Source organism: Manis pentadactyla, chromosome 7 (assembly GCF_030020395.1).
Source record: "Manis pentadactyla isolate mManPen7 chromosome 7, mManPen7.hap1, whole genome shotgun sequence".
NCBI lineage: Eukaryota > Metazoa > Chordata > Mammalia > Pholidota > Manidae > Manis > Manis pentadactyla.
The window spans coordinates 121,646,910-121,663,768 of record NC_080025.1 but is presented as its reverse complement, the minus strand read 5'-3'; the positions used below and the strand labels follow the sequence as shown (position 1 = coordinate 121,663,768).

The 16,859-nt window shown below is 36.6% G+C and overlaps 1 protein-coding gene across 21 annotated transcripts in view; it reads left to right on the top strand.

Moving 5' to 3' along the window:
• Window positions 1–16,859, top strand: part of CADPS2 (calcium dependent secretion activator 2) — a 508,494-nt gene that overhangs the window by 263,903 nt on the left and 227,732 nt on the right. For all 21 annotated transcript variants that reach the window (XM_057504726.1, XM_057504721.1, XM_057504717.1 and 18 more), the window contains one exon: window positions 11,549–11,688. In XM_057504726.1, the coding sequence (XP_057360709.1) occupies window positions 11,549–11,688 (140 nt within the window). The remainder of the gene's footprint in view (window positions 1–11,548; window positions 11,689–16,859) is intronic.

The window sequence follows — 16,859 nt, the reverse complement described above, 5'->3', positions numbered from 1 at the left end:
AGGCTTAAAGATATATTTTCTTTTTAGGAATAGCATCTAACAGTTTCTGACCCACAATACACATGTCCAGTTAATGTTATGGGGATGAATGAACAAATGAATAAATCTCGTAAAGTATGCCTAATTCACTTTCATTTCGCCTATGCAAAGTTACAGTAGACAGTAGAATGAGTTGTTTTTATTTGAAAGCCTGAGTTCTCTAAGTAATAAATTGGAACAATAACAGAATACATGGTTTGGATCCTACAGCAAGAATGAGGTTCTGATATGTTCAACCTGTCTCTTAGTAATAATACACAGAAGCAGCAGGTGGGAACAGCCATTCTCCATTACTAACCTGTTATTTTCATTGCATTAAGAAGTCCCTGTGCATCTGGGAGCTATCCAAACCACTAAAGAATATCCACTGTTATTGTCATTAGCAGTCATAACTAAAAGCTAAGTACTTTTATTCCCTGCCAGTTTTTATTGTATGTATTGTATGAGTCAAAAATAAAGTCTTTAGGTCAAAGGTGCAAGATCCAAAGTGGTTGGATATTGAGTATCATAAACTGAAAAGTTTAAAACCTGCTTCCAGAATACGCTGATTCTGGCATTAGCTCTACCATAATAGCCGCAAGGGCATAATCAAGCCACTTAACCTCTCTGCCTCTGCCCTGACCTTTACTCCACTACCCTTCCACCTTATCACATATTTTTATGAATTCATTAAGTTCTTTGGAGTATGTGAAAATCTGTCACCAAGATTTCTCAATCTCATACTCTCCTGTCTTCCATTTCCATTATTTGCATGACTTCTGCCTAGTTTGCATACATAAAGAATGACAAATTGGGAAGGTTTTCACAAGTCTTAACATTCTGGCAAATTGTTAGGTTGTAATTATTAGACCTTGCATAGGTTTCTTATTCAAATGAAGAATAATAGTTCACCTCCACTCTTCAGTGTAGTAGTTGATTTTTAATATAAATACCAACACTTATCTGTAAATTAGTCTATCCCAATACATTTTGCTGTAATTGCATATTCCATGCTCCTCAGTTAAAGGATGCAGCTGAAGTTATCCAAGTTTAGACATTACCGCCAACTCCCTCCTTTCTACCCTAGCCTGATATGCTACGGATTGCCAGAAATAAAACGGACTTGACTCTAAGAATTCTTAAAATAATTAAGAGCCAAAGAGTGAGAAGAAAGCTAAATTAGTTATTGTAATGTTTATGAAATAATTAAGGGAATGATGTGTTGGATTGGAGAGAGGACATAAAATAGAAAGTGTCTTATCTTGAAGTAATTTTCCTTAGGTATTGATTTAACTTCAGTGTCAAGTTATTTACATAACAAGACTAATGCCTGTCTTCAGGGTGGCGGGAGAATTAATTTAAATTTCACAAAGCACTTTAAGACACTTGGTTGAAAGGTTCATCATAAATGCCAGGCATTATTATTACTGGACTAGTAAAAAGAAACACTATAAAGCTACTCATTCAGTGTCCTCTAATAGAAGCTGTATTGGTAAGGAATTTTAAAGGTTACTGCCATTCATAATTTATGGGTGAAGGGAATAGATCAAGAACAATAATGATGCTTTCCTGTCTAGATACGTCTTAAAAAACACAGATGTAGCTCTGATGGAATATATTGTTCCATCCAAGGAGAAGTATGAAATTGACACTTTATAAGCAGTAAAAATGATATATAAATATGAACAAGAGTCAGTATCTTTAATTAAGCTGTAAAAAATATAGACAAACCTGACTATGTCTTCCAAAAACTTCAAGAAAGACCTTGAAATAGAAAAAGTAATCCTTGATTATTTGGGCATATGGAATTTGAAATTTGTAAGAAATATATGCATGATGGTCTTCATTCGAGTAACCAAAATAATCAGCCTCATTGTTAATTCTTATTTTTTTTTGATTTATGATAAGGAAAGTCAAAACTTTATGTTAATTAGCACAGAGTGAGAAAATTTTTTCAGATGATTTCATACAAGCAGAATGCTCCAGAAATGTGAGAGAAATAATCACAAACAAAAATTCTTGTTAAAGTAATCAGACAAAGCTAATGATGTAAACCTATGGTGTAAAAATGTCTTGGAATCACACATTTAGCAAAAGAAATTTAAAAGGTAAATGTAGTGTTATCAAATCTCAGTGTTTTGTGTCCTTTTATGATCAAATCTCAGCTTTTTATTGTCTATAGGTTAGTTTTCTATTGGAACTTTAACAAATAACCCAAAACTTAATTGCTTAAAACAACACAAATTTATTATTATCTTAGTTGTGGAGGTCAGAGGTACAAAATGAATCTCAGTAAGCTAAAATCAAGGCGTTGGCATCCCTTTTGGAGAATCTAAGGAAGGTTGCAGTTTTTTACTTTTTCCAGCCTCTAGAGGCTGCCTGTATTCCTTGACTCATGGCCCCCTTCTATTTCCAAAGCCAGCAATGACCAGTTAATTGCTTCTCATATCACATCACTCCAGAACTCCGTTTTCTGCCTTCCTCTTCTAAAACTAAGAGTCCTTGTGATTGTACTGGACCCATCTAGATAATCTAGGATAACCTCCCACTCTTCAGGTGGGCTAATTAGGAACCTTGATTCCATCTGGTACCTCAAGTTCCCTTTGCCATCTAAGATAACGTATTCACAAAAGCTCTGGGAATTAGGATGTGTGTGTCTTTGGGAGATGAGGATTCTGCCTCTCACCGTCCAGAAGTGGAAAGATGTGAGTTTCATAAATTTGTGGAGGCTACCAAGTCAATGGTTTACAAATTCTGGCATTCACTACTGTCATTTTCTTTTATCAAATTTTGGCAATAGTTTAGTTGGCAAGCCTTTTTCTCTTTTTACCTCAGGTTTCAACTTCAGGTTTGCATTTTTATTTCTAATTTCTCTAAGAATCCATCTATCCAATCAACCAGCCAACCAATACATGGTTAATGCCTACAGTAGGGTGTGAAGAGGACAACTAGTAAAGAATGGCTTAAAGATACTGGTTTAAATTACCCTGTGAGCCACCGATGAGTTACTCTGTGGACCACCCAATAGCTCCTGCCCTCAAGGAGCTACTCTGCTAACTGTGTTCCAAGAGCCCCTCCATATGATAGTTAATTAATAAGTAGGGATGCCAGAAAAGTTTTGGGAATGATTTATACCTTGATTTTCCTTTTCCACACCCTCTCTCCTACCTCACTCTGCAAATAACAAAGCTTTTAATCTCCTTTTTTTTTAACAAGCTAATGCCAAGAAAAAATATGTAATTAAGGTAATACTTTGCTTTCTTTTTTTCCCCCTTCTTTTAGTCATTTTCTTCTTTTTTTCTTTCTATTTTTTTTTTTTTTTTGAGTAAATGCCTTTCTCATTAAAGTGCTATATAGAATGAAGCAAATACATGGTTCTCTGTCAGGCCAAGTACACATTTGGTAAAGGGTTGGGAGTTTGATCAATTCCATATTGTAAATTCCAGGATTCTTTCCAGCTTTGAAAATAAAGGAACCAGATTTAGCCCACAGACAATAAAGTTGACAGAAGACTTAATGCTAATCTTCAGTACACAGAAGGGCATTGTGTTAGTGACAGTGAGCAGGTGTTCTTTGTTTCAGCGAATAGGACAGGAAGTGGTGATATTAAATCAAAGGAAAAATAATTTAGACGAAGCAATCTCAAGTATATTAAAGCACTGGAAAAATGTTGCTAAGAAGGGTATAGATTTCTCTCAGAAAAGTCATTTAATTAATTTTTTCCATGCACAGAAAAAAACAGGGGCTCTGATATTAGAGAAAATACATGCTAGTTAGTAATATGTACTAAATAAAAATTTACTGAAATGAAGTAAATTCAGTTAGTCCTTTCACAGTACATACTCTCAAGGTTCTGAGCTCTCAAGAAGGTACTTGAAGAGTTCATAAGGAATAGTCATTGTGATTCTTTGCTCAACTGTAAAATCTGTGTTAGTTGAATGAGAAAGATGGAAAAATGGCAACTGAACCCAAAGAGTCAAGATTTCTCATAAAAATAGTTCTACTTACCCTTGGGTACTCCTTAAAATACCCTCAGGTCTTATGTCTGATGGTCAGAAAGAAGGACTTTTAATCATAAATTGTTGAAGCATGACTACTGATAAAGGTTTTCAGTTCCTTCTTACTCTCTTTTAAAGATGTAATTTTAAGACCATTTCACATCTTAATTGGATGTTCGGCACCTCACCATGCACTGAGTCACATGACTCTTCACCAGCATGTCTACCATTGGATAGAAAGGAATTATTCTTTACTCGAGAGTATGGAAACATTATGTCATTTCTTGCTTAAAAGCGCCATTTGACTTCATGCTGTGGGATACCATTCAAACTCCTTAGGAAAACACATATTTTCCCTCAAATCATTGCAGTCTGGCCTCCCCTACACTTCCTCTTGCTGAGATCTTTAGTGACTTCTCTGTTGTTAAACCAGGCCAGAGCCTCTCCATCCTCACTGAGCTCTCCACAGCCATTTGGCGCTGAAGACCACTTCCTCCTCCATGAAACACTCTCTACCGTCAACAGAGTGAGTGCATCATGCCCTTCTGGTGTTTCTTCTGCCTGCTTGGCCTCTGGTTTAAATTACAGAGTTCTCGCCCTTTTCCTAAGCCTTAAAAGTTAGTGTTCCCCAGGCTTCTCTTTCTCCTGTTGATGAAATAAGGAATTGGCATGGCAGATGTAATGAGCCGTTGCTTAGGTCGTGGTCCTTTTGGTAGCAAGTAATGGAGCTTGATTAAGGGCATGACCAGGAAACAGAGAAAGAGCTGAACAGTCAAGGTTGTGGAGGGCTTCAGAACCAGAGCTAGAGTAACAACGTCAGCCTCAGGATTGTGCGCTTGTTTCTTAGTCGTTCGGAGGGGTGCCACTCTTCGTAGTTCAGTCCCTTCCCTAGGTCTTGCCCTGTAAACCCTGTAAATCTTAGGTGTTCTTTTAGATTCCATATGAAACAGTAATTCCTCTGTGTGAAGTGTGTCCTGATTCCTTCAAGAATCACTAGTTTAGCCATCACTGAGCTAGAATTGTTATCAGGTACGCATCTCTGTTTCTTCACTGAAAGACTACAAAACAGTTATTCCTGTCATGTGGTCCTTTTTTCTTCTATAGGCTAAAAGAATTTTGTGGGAAAAGGTAGTGAATTGTTTACCCAGCCCCACAGCCTATCTAGCCCTTTCTCAGGTCTCCTAGATTTTTCTCCGTAGGTTTTTTAGTTTTATAGGTCTTTGCTGAAATTTAGAAAATAGAAAATCATAAATTCATAATTTCATAAATTCATAGGTCACAAAGTTCAACTAATGTAATATTATACACAAGTGCACATGGCTTGGCTTTAATTAATGTATCATAGTAGAAAGAAAACAATGTAGACATGCCAGGTTGAATAAGTACATTTTAAGAGAAAGATCCTTCTGAACCCCATTTTACTCTAAACATTATGTATATATATTTTTTCGCACTTCATATTTAAGCTTTTTTCTTCCTGTGTTTAAATTTGACAGACTTTTAAACAAAGCCTAAAAAACATTTAGGGCTTTTCATTACACCATAGGAAAGATGGCAAGTAATGTTAACATTTTATTATGAAGAAGATACATTGGCTTCATATTTAAGATAAGAAATTATAAAATGTGTTATGTCATGCTAAGTGACATGACATTAAAAGTGTTGGTGACAAAAATAAACTAGAAGAAGCAGAAATGTGTATAGAAAGGTTAAGAGAAATGAACAGCAAAGAACAAACTACTTTGCCAAATTATATAAAAAGCTAACTATATTGTACAGACCCATAATTTAGATGTGAACCTAGAAGAATTCTTAATAAATTTTGTATCTGTTACCTATTTTAATTATTCATTGACATCAGACATACTTCTCTGAACAGGAACTAAGTCCTATTTAAGTAGAACTGCTTATTGGGAAATAAAATTCTTTAAGCACTTGTGAAAAACTTACAAAGCAAAACTCTAATTAGGATAAATGCTGTAACAAACAAATGACAACATTTCACAAGTTTAAAACAATAACATCTATATAACAATCTACCATGGGTGTTCGTGATTGATGGGTAGATTTTCACCATGTGGTGATTCAGGGTTCTAGTTTCTTCCATTTATGGTTCTCTCGTTTCCTAGAGCATTGGAGTTCTCTGCAGTTGTCTAGCAGATGAGCAAAAAGGGATGAAGAAAGCATTCTTGTATCTTAGTTATCTTTCCCTAAAGTGATACTTATCACTACTCTTCATATTCCACTAGCTAGAACTTTCATGTGTCCCTGCTTCGGTGCAAGAGGAGTCAAAAATACAACCCTTGGCTAACGAGCTGCTTCCTAGCAATAGTTTTGTACTAGTGAAAGCACGAATCCTGATGGACAGTTAGATGATTTGCCCTAGTTCACCCTGCGGCCAAGGATAACAACAGCTGTGTTACTCATCCTCCTACACATAGAGCACATTCACTTCAACTCAAGGGAAACAACCCAAAGTCTCAGCCTGCCCTTCCATCTAGTCCAAAGTCCAGCCGCTCCATCAGGTCCAACTGTGACTCTATGCAGCCTGTTGGCCTATGAACTAAAGTTCATGTTAACTGCCTGCCACTCCACATCCCCTCCCCACCCTACCCTAGCACAAATCCGACATACTGTAGTGAAGCAGGGGCAGGAGAGCTTCCCATTTGAAAAAAGATAAGGAAATACACAACAGTGATTGTCCAATGACAGCAATGAAATCCTGATCATGGCGGGTGCTATGAAGATACTCTGTCTTGGCAATGTTCAAGATTGCGTGATTAAACCCTTACTATGCATCTGAAAATAACTTCTTTGTCCTTTATTCTAACCTGGTCCTTTGGGCTCTACACACTGAGAACTTCTTCCTTGTCTGTTATCATCCATGGCTAAATCATATGAAGGAGTATGACTAATTTCTGCTTGTGCAATATGGGAATATGGAAACTATTTTACAGGCCATTTTTAAGACTAAGTTCTGGGTTTATTCACCACTACAGTTCCTTTAGAAACAATAGGCTTCAGATCTTTAGCCTCCATTTGTTACATGTGCCAGTGTTCATTCACACCTTTATCGGTCTGTCCAGAAAAAGAGACAATTCCAGGTCTTTCAAATGGAGGAAATTTAACATAGGGAATTAGATACACATGTGATTTTAGATACACATATGATAGAGCAAAGAAGCCATACAAATGATGTGAAGAAACCCAGCAACTAACAAATTCAGAGAACTGCTGCATATCCTAGGGATTAAAGGGCAATAGGAAGAAATGATATCATACAAGCTCTTATCTCTATAAGAGACATATGAGCTGCTTGGAGGATTTGAGACCTATATTCTTTCATATATGTCCCTACATAGTGAGCACTTATATGTTTAATTAAACAGAGATAAGGAGTAAATCCCTCCACTGACTTCACTTAGAAGTACCTATTAGAAAACTAAAATGTTGCAGATATAATGGTATTCAATACTGGGATGATCCTTAATTTGTGGGTCAGAGGCAAATATTTATTTAGTAAACCATCATCAGCATTTAGAGAAGGAGAAATTGCCAAAAGTTTTAAGTATTCTCTTTTTGTATAAGATGTTCAGAGTTTGGAACAATACCAATTTTTGTATAAACCTAGAAGGAAGAATTAAAAAGGAATAAAGTCTCTAGGTGGCTCATGCCAGATTTTTAAGTAAAAGGATGTGGTAGGTAGAAAAAGAAAGAAAGGGAAAGTTTTCTAGGTAAATAGTAGCTATAGCTACAGAAGATATGTATCTTAGTCTTTGATTTTTTTTCTGGAGTCACCTTCTAGTTGATAATCACATTCCTTTGTCTACTGGTTTGAGCCAAAAAATTATCAACTTATTTTCCTTTACTGTTATTTAAGAAAGAATCTGTAAAATACCCCATTGGATATTTTAGCAGTCAAAAAGAACTAATTCTAGAATATGATCATAAATTTTTTTAAAATGCCAAATGCCATTTAATCTGTTCTAGGATGTGCCATTATATGCTTAACTTTACAGATATGCTGGACTCAGCTATGGCTTTTAGGATCTAGTACTTGAGAAGAGTCTCAAAATAGCAGATAGCTTTAACAACTTGCAAGTTGAGAATAGTTTGGGAAGACTTTATGACTATGTTGTCTTTTCTAAAGAGAAAAAGCCTGCCTGAAGACTTTTCAGTGAATATTTTCACTTATACATAGAAATGAGGACTTTTTTTTTAGCAGAGCATGCCAAAATCAGTTGCCACGTTGTGCTTTAGAAACATTTTAGTATACCTAAGCATGTTTATAATGCTTCCATTTACGTAGAAGTTTCAGGTCTACTTTTTGCATTGTCTTGAAATAAGAATGGCTTAAAACATGATAATACCCCATTTTAATATATGCATTAAGGCTTGGATATAGACTGTGCCTAAATAATGTCATGACCAACTAAAAAGGGGAAAACACATTCTCTTCTTTACAGGCATACCATGGAAACACTGCAGGTTTAGTTCCAGACTACCACAATAAAGTGAATAATCGCAATAAAGCAAGTCAAATATATTTTTTGGTTTCCCAGTGCACATAAAAGTCAAGTTTATGCTATGGTCTGTTAAGTGTGCAGTAAGTAGCCTTATGTCTAAAAACATGTACATACATCAGTTAAAATTACTTTATTGCTAAAAAATGCTAACCATCATCTGCTTTTTCAGCAAGTCATAATCTTTCTGCTGGTGGAGTTCTTGCCTGGATGTTGATGGCTGCTGACCGATCAGCATGGTGGCTGTTAACAGTTGGGGTGGCATGGCCATTTCTTAAAGTAAGACAACAGTGAAGTTTTCTGCATTGACTTCCTTTCCTGAACAACTGCTCTGTAGCATGTGATGCTGTTTGATAGCATTTTACCGCCAGCAGAGCTTCTTTCACAATTGGGGTCAATCCTCTAAAACCCTGCCACTACTTTACCAACTAAGTTTATGTCATGTTCTACAGCTCTTGCTGTCATTTCAACAATCCTCACAGCATCTTCACCAGGAGTAGATTCCATCTCAGGGAGCCACTTTCTTTGCTCTTCCATAAGAAGTAACTTGTCACCCATTCAAGAGATTTGGTGAGATAGCAGCAATACTTCTCATGAGACTGAAATAATTTTTTTCATGGGATTCATCAGATTTTTTTTTCATGCTATTGCAGCAATTCAGTCACACCTTTGGGCTCCACTTCTAATTCTCTTGGGATTTCCACAACATCTGCAGTTGCTTCTTTCACTGAAGTCTTGAACTCTTCAAAGTCTTCCAAACTCATGTTAATGTTGATGTTTTGACCTCTTCCCACAAATCATGAATATTCTTAATGGCAGTTAGAATGGTGAGTCCTTTCCAGAAGGTTTACAGCTTACTTTGCCCAGATCCAGCAGAAGAATCACTACCTGCGGCAGCTATAGCCTTATGAAATGTTATTTTTTGAAAGCCATAATTACTCCTTGATCCATGTCCTCCAGAATGGATGTTGTGTTAGGAGACATAGAAATAACATTAATCTTGAATATCTCTATCCAAGAACTTTGACCAGGTGCATTATCAGTGATCATTAGTACATGGGAAGGAATCTTCCAAGCAGTAGGTCTCAACAGTGGGCTTAAAGTATTCAGTAAACCATGTTGTAAAGAGATGTGCTGTCACTCAGGCTTTATTGTTCCATTTATAGAGCACAGGCAGAGTAGATTTAGCATAATTCTTAAGGACCCTAGGACTGTCAGAATGGTAAATAAGCATTGGCTTCAACTTCAAGTCACCTGCTGCATTAGCCCCTAACCAGAGAGTCAGCCTGTCCTTTGAAGCTTGGAAGCCAGGCATTGACTTCTCTCTAGCCATGGAAGGCTTGGATGGCATGTCCTTCCAATAGAAGGCTGTTGTTCAGTGCAGCACCTTCATTAATGATCTTAAGTAGATCTTCTGACTAGCTTGCTGCAGCTTCTACATCAGCACTTGCTGCTTCCCCTGCACTTCTGTGTTAGTGAGATGGTTTCTTATACCTCAAAACCAATCTCTGCTAGCTTCGGTCTTGTCTTCTGCAGGTTCCCCACCTCCCCAGCTTTCATAGAATTGAAGAGAGTTAGGGTCTTGCTCTGGATTAAGCTTTGGCTTAAGGGAATGTTGTGGCTGATTTCATTTTCTGTCCAGACCTCTACAACTTTCTCCATATGAGCTATAAGGCTGTTTCACTTTCTTATCTTGTGTGTTCACTGGAGTAGCACTTTTAATTTCCTTCAAGAACTGTGTTCACAACTTGGCTAACTGGAGTAAAAGGCCATCTTTCAGCCTATCTCAGCTTTCCACATGTTCCTCACTAAGCTTAATCACTTCTAGCAGCTGACTTAATGTGAAAAATGTATGACAAGATCTTGTTTTTCACTGGAACACCTAGAGGCCACTATGGGATTATTAATTGGCCTAATTTCAATTTTGTTTTGTCTTAGGGAATATGGAGGCCCCAGGATAGAGACAAGGGGACTGGTGGTTGGTGGAACAGTCAGAACATGCACATTTATCAGTGAAGGTCAACATCTTATTTGGGCACGGTTCATGGCATCCTAAAATAATTAGCAGTAGTAACATCAAAGAGCACAAATCATAGATTGTCATAACATAACATGAAAAGGCTTGAAATATTGCAAGAATTACCAAAATACAACAGATATACAGAGTGAGCAAATGTTGGAAAAATGGTGCTGATAGACTTGCTCGACCCAGAATTGCTTCAAACCTTCAACTGGTAAAAAAAAAAAAAAAAAACAACACAGTATCTACAAAGCACAATAAAGAGAAGCACAATGAAATGAGGTTTTCCTGTAAACGGCATCTAACACCCAGAGAGCTTTTCTTTCCTGTGTTGGCTTTGTGGAGCTACAGTGTTGTGAAATAATCACTTGGTAATTTGGCAGTTTTATTAAAAATAATTACTCTGTTTCAGTCATTTATAATATCTTTATAGTTCTGAAAACAATAGGAAACAATTCTTTGGTATTGATCTATAGCAGAAAATGTGTTAGGACCAGTCTTTCCATCTCTAATTGAGTTGATTTCCTTTAATACCATTTTGCAATGAAAATACTAAAACATGAGGTATATTTTTTCTGCTTATAATAATTGGTTTTGCTTTTTAAGTATGCTGTCTTAATATCAAAGAATATGTCTTTCTAAACTTTGTCCTGAAGAATTTAGAGTATTCTTGAAATTACAGGTGTCTATTAAGTATTTTTCAACTGTCAATTCAACTGTAGCCATTAAGCTATTAATTAATTCATTATAAAGTGACACAGAAAGAAACTCATTATGTGATAATATGAAAACACAAATTTGTAAAAAAAAAAAAAAGCCAAATGAGTCTTATTGGAAACACATCTGTTGTGTGAGTCAAATGGTTTTTCAGACACATTTGGACATGACTCCTTCTTTTTAGACAATAAATCATAAAGAAAATATTTCAGCTCCAATCCTTAGATACTCTGTATTCTGCATGTAAATGTTTTCTTTTTTATCCTTTGCAGGTGGTATTATACCCAACATCTAATAGCTCCAAGTCAGCTGAGTTGCACCGAATGATAGTTCCAAAAAATAGCCAGGACTCTGACTTAAAAATCAAATTGGCAGTGCGAATGGATAAACCACCACATATGAAACATAGTGGGTGAGTGTGTACTTGAAGATGTTTTTCTCCTGAATTATTGGATTCCATTTCAATGTATCATTTTTGTCAATGTACTGAAAGCCATTATGTCAGGCTTTCACATGGAGTTCTCCCCCAAAGAATGACATACATAAGTTAATTTTTTAAACCTGTGGACATCTTTATAGCTAAATACATGGGTATTAATGTAACTGTTTTATGCTAACATAATAGTGGTAACTGAGTGCATTGGTATTACATCACTTACACTGATAAAAAACAGTGATATATGGCAAGAACATCTAAGAAATACTTTTCAAAATGCAGTAATAATTGAAACAAATCTAGCACTAAGGTCCCCAGAAATAGTTAAGCTTACACAGAGTATTAAAATAAAAGGTTATTCAGATATAACTTAGGAGGCTGTACACATTTGTACAGGAGGGATGTGAGTGTACATCCAACACATGGGTGAAAAACTAAATCAACAGTAGAAGCAGCCAATGCTGGCAGATAAGCCAGGGACTGTCTCCTGGGAGTGCTGTGGGCCAGCCAGCCTGCATCTCTGCCAAGGTTCTTTTTTCCTGTAGCTGGTGAGGTAGCAAGTCTGAACTCCTGAGTATAACAAAATGAGTTGTTTCTTTAAACTCCAGTCTTTTTCAGATAACACATTGGGACTCACTGCAGCCAAATCCCAGCATAGGGTTGTTAGCCATTAGACACAAATGTGGCCGTTTACTATGGAGTGAAGCAGTTGCTAAACTGGCTTCTCCTGAGTTTAGCAACAAACATAAGCATTTAAGAGAGTGCATTCCTGTGCAGAGAGGTGTCGTCTGCTGGCTTTGGGGCCAGACCGTCACTGCTGTGGCAGAGCTAGTGGGTGAGTTGACAGGATGAGGATGCCTTGGATGACCATTAGAGGAAGCAAAGTTAGGCTCTGAGTTGGGGGCAGCCCAGAGGTATATGTGACAGGATGTGAACATACTGCTTCTTTGGTTTGCGTGGGCAGTGTATGTGGTATCAGAACTAGTCTCCTGGGGGCAGAGCACTTCAGAGGGTGGGCTCTTAGAAGGGGAACAGTCATTTTGGAAGCACACATTATGGCATCTTTATGCAGCAGTGCAAAGTCTGTCACTCAGCTCATAATGCAAGTGGAGTTCTTAGGGTTTGTTATTTAAAGTTTTTTCATTCATTCATTCATTCATCTACCTGCTTGCCAGTGATTGATGCAGCAGATATGTGTTGAGCATGTACTCTATTCCCACCGGAACAAACCTCAGTGAGATACCATCCCAGGCCTAAAGGAACTGGCTAGTCAGGATTCCGACTTGTATACAAGTTAATTATTATACTGAGTAATAAGTGCTAGAAGAGAAGACTGGGAACTGGTGAAAATACCACCTGATTCTAGATGGAGTTTGTCATAAAGGTCTCACAAGACACCTATCTTTCAAGAGGAAATGAAGGATGAGTTCAGCATGTGGGCAGTGGAGAGGAAGGGCATCCAGTCGCATGGCATAGCGGGCACATGGGCGGGAGCTTTAGAAGGGCTGTTAGCCAGTGGCGACAAACTCAGGGAGTAGGCATGGTGCGCTGTGAGACTAGAGATAGAGTACTACTGCTCTGAAGTGATGAGGGACTAACAGAGCCTAGGGTTAGATGTAAAAGAACGTTCCAGGCATTGAGTTATTTTCCTATTTTTAACTCACTGTCTTTCTTTTAATGATAGCACAAGAAATGGGAAGCTATATATTATAACACCAGTATAGCCCTCTTGCATGGCACCTTGAGATTGTCCCAAGAACCAAGATTGAACTTGAAGTTGGGCACATGGCAAGTTCTACAGCCTTTAGCGTCTGTGGAAAGGCCTGCCCTAATCCTTGGCAGTTTCCTGCTTTAGAATGCTCCAGGGCAGGTGGGACAATCCAGCCCCCTTCCAAGACTTGTCATTTTGCTTTTGGGTTTTTGGTTGTGTTGCTTTTTTATCACTCCTTTGCAATGAAGGAGAAATGGTTTGTATCACACTTGGAGCCTTTGACTAAATCAGAATCCCCAGATTGGCTCTGCAGCTGACTCTTTTGCCCAAGACTATAGATGGAGGGGATTACTAAAGAGAATATGTCATAGCCTCTCAATCTGTGAAGAACTCACCTTGGATTCAGATCAGGAATGCTTCAGACCCCAGATATGTCAGTCATTATCTATCACTGCTGAAAGGTAATAATAGACTTTTCAGACATGCAGGTATCTCTGCAGTCTATAGTAGGCAAAAGGAAGGAATTCTAGAACTGAAAATATCTGTGATGCTGGTCTGCTCGGTTATGTTGTGTGGCATAATTAAGAATATCATATCTCATAATAGTGATTCAATAAAAACTAAATTTAATACTAGTATTAGACATAATAATGATCAGAATTAAAAGTTTTCAGCATTGCTATAAGAGCAGTCATGTTTCAGTTTCTTGGTGCCTGGGAGGTTTTTAAATATTCTGAATATCACCCTGGTGTACAGATATATATGGAAGAACATGATTTGACCCACATCTTTTTCTGAGATAGTTCCTAAATGGATTATACCGAACTTAATTGCACTTAAGAAGAGAAAGTCAACTAACCTTTTTCTTCCTAGTGCTCTGTCATACACCAAAGCAATAATGTAATAAGAATAAGAGATTAATAGCATTTTCCTTTGGGGCTGGGTTGTGTTTTGTCAATAATTCATCTTATAATAAATAATTAACATGAATAATGAATAATTAACATGAATAATGAATAATTGAAAAAGAGACAAGTCAACTTAAGAGAAGATTAATTTATGTTTAAAATATGGCAAATTCCTCCTACAGATAGTTGTCAAGTAGATTAAACAGGGTGTTAGGGATTTTTATCTTCAGAGCACTTTTCAAAATAGACTGAAATCCTTTGGAACTTTAGTCATGAAAACCTATTTTGTTTTAATGTGGGTTCCAAGTAGATCTTTCCTATGTGAGCCATTTAAACATGTATTTTTTAAATTCATTTGTCATGAATATATGGCACGTGTGTTGTCCCTAAATAAGTATTTTATCATTGTTATCTATATTGTTATGTGCTCTCAACTATGCTGTGAGTTTCTTACACCTGTTTGAATCCCAGTGCCTCCCACAGTGTATAATCAAGGATAGATATTGTACAAATAATGATGATGAAAATGATAGTGTGTTCCTTAGAGTTCTAAGGAAAAAATAAGAATGGCAGTAAGCTGTATCTGTAAGTCAAAACTTAAGGGGTTCTAAACAAAATATATAAGGGATAGAATATAATTTTAATATGAAAAATACCAACTAAATAAGTGATATTCTGTTCTCAGCTGTTGCATTTTAAATGACCATTTTTGAAGCAGAAAAAAATATCTGATAGAAAGCTCATGCCTCTAACAAGTAATCAATCTGTGGCTACATATTATAGTCTTTTAGAATAGGATTGACTACATGCAAATGAAAATAGTTGGAATAAAATAAACAAAATGATGATTTCATTCTTTTAAAGCCAAGCTGGACATTACCACATGACATGTATGTGGTTAAAAAAAAAAAATGGGGTTCATTTATTCCTTTGGTATATATCCTATAGACTCACTCATGTAAATCTGTTAAATGAATTACCAGCTAGATTTTGGATAGTTAAATAATCCATGTCCAACTTTGGAATTTATTTTCCAGCTTTTTTGGGTAGCTGGAAGACAGAAGTATTCTTGAACAAATGAACTATCCTTTAGCGTAGCCTAGTGGCTAAGTAATAGTATTAACTGAAAGCTCGGAAATACTCTCTTTTTATAAAGTTCCATTTTCCTAATTCACATGTCACTTTCTAAACCCGAAGAAAGGCAAAATAAAATGTAATAAAACAAATGACTGTTGTGACAGTTAAATCTACAATTGAAAAGGAGAAAGAAGAAAATTAAATTGGCTGTCACAAATATGCGGAGGCATCATGCCCAGTATTTGTCAGAAGTCTGTGTGCAACTGATCATTTTCCAGTAAAACATGAATGAAAATTTTATGAATATATAGCTATAGAAGAGTGTTGTCACAGTTAAGAATTGGTAAGGTAAAATTGTAGCCAAACTGCTGTCATAAAAATCTCATATTTCTCTTTGTGTAGTTATGTTTGCCTATTTAAACATTTGTTGAATGAATAGATGTATTGAAATATCTCAAAATTATCATATATAAAGCTCTCCATTTAGTTGACGTCATGAAGGTAGAAAAGGCACTGGGCCTGTCTTGCTGAAGGGGAGAGACCACAGTTCAAGTGTCATTAGGAAGAACAGGGTGAGCACCAGGCTGACTTCATTACTGTTTACCACAATAGAGGGAACAAGCTACGCATTCAGGGGCCCACAGAAACTGTCATATGCTTACAATTCAAGCATGGTATTTGCTCATAAAGTGAAATGACTACACTCTGATAAAGTTCCATTATTTTGTTTATGATTAAAGGTTTATAATCTGCAAGTAATTTAGGGGGCAATCTGATGACTAAAGAGGGGGAAATCTTATTTTTGTTAAGGTGGCATACGCTTTAAGGAAAGGGCAAGTCTATTTTATCCCAGGAAAAGTAGATTCCTCACTCTAAACAGACATTTTTGAATACTTTCCTACATGTCCTTGTCTGAAATAACCACACTGTGACATCTGACCTTCATCTGAACCCATATGTAAGTCTATTTGCATTCCGAACTTGAATTTACCCCATTCCAGCTCATCCTGGTTTCATAGAAATCCCACTTCTTACTGCCTTGCCAAAACTTCTGACAGTGTTTGCTAGGTTCTTAAGATAGGATAGATTCTTTTTCCAAATACAGCTCTCAGAAAAGAAATCTGTCTGTGGTACTTCATAAACATTGATATAGTTATTGTAGAATGATAAAAAATCAATCATAAAGCCAATTTTCTTTTTCTATATGCCTTAATATTCATGTCATGTTCTGTATGCTAATTTAATAAGGCACTATTTTTCATTTTGATTTACTAGTGATTAATAAATTGTGTAGTCATGATAGAAACACTTTCCAACATAGCTTTAAAGATCATGAAACTAGATGTTTTAACTTATACTCCTCTGTAAAACTTCTGATTTTTCCATAATAAATTAATTTGTCTTTGATCTTAAATGTGGCTTTCTGTTCAATACTCTTTCACTGTCAAGGT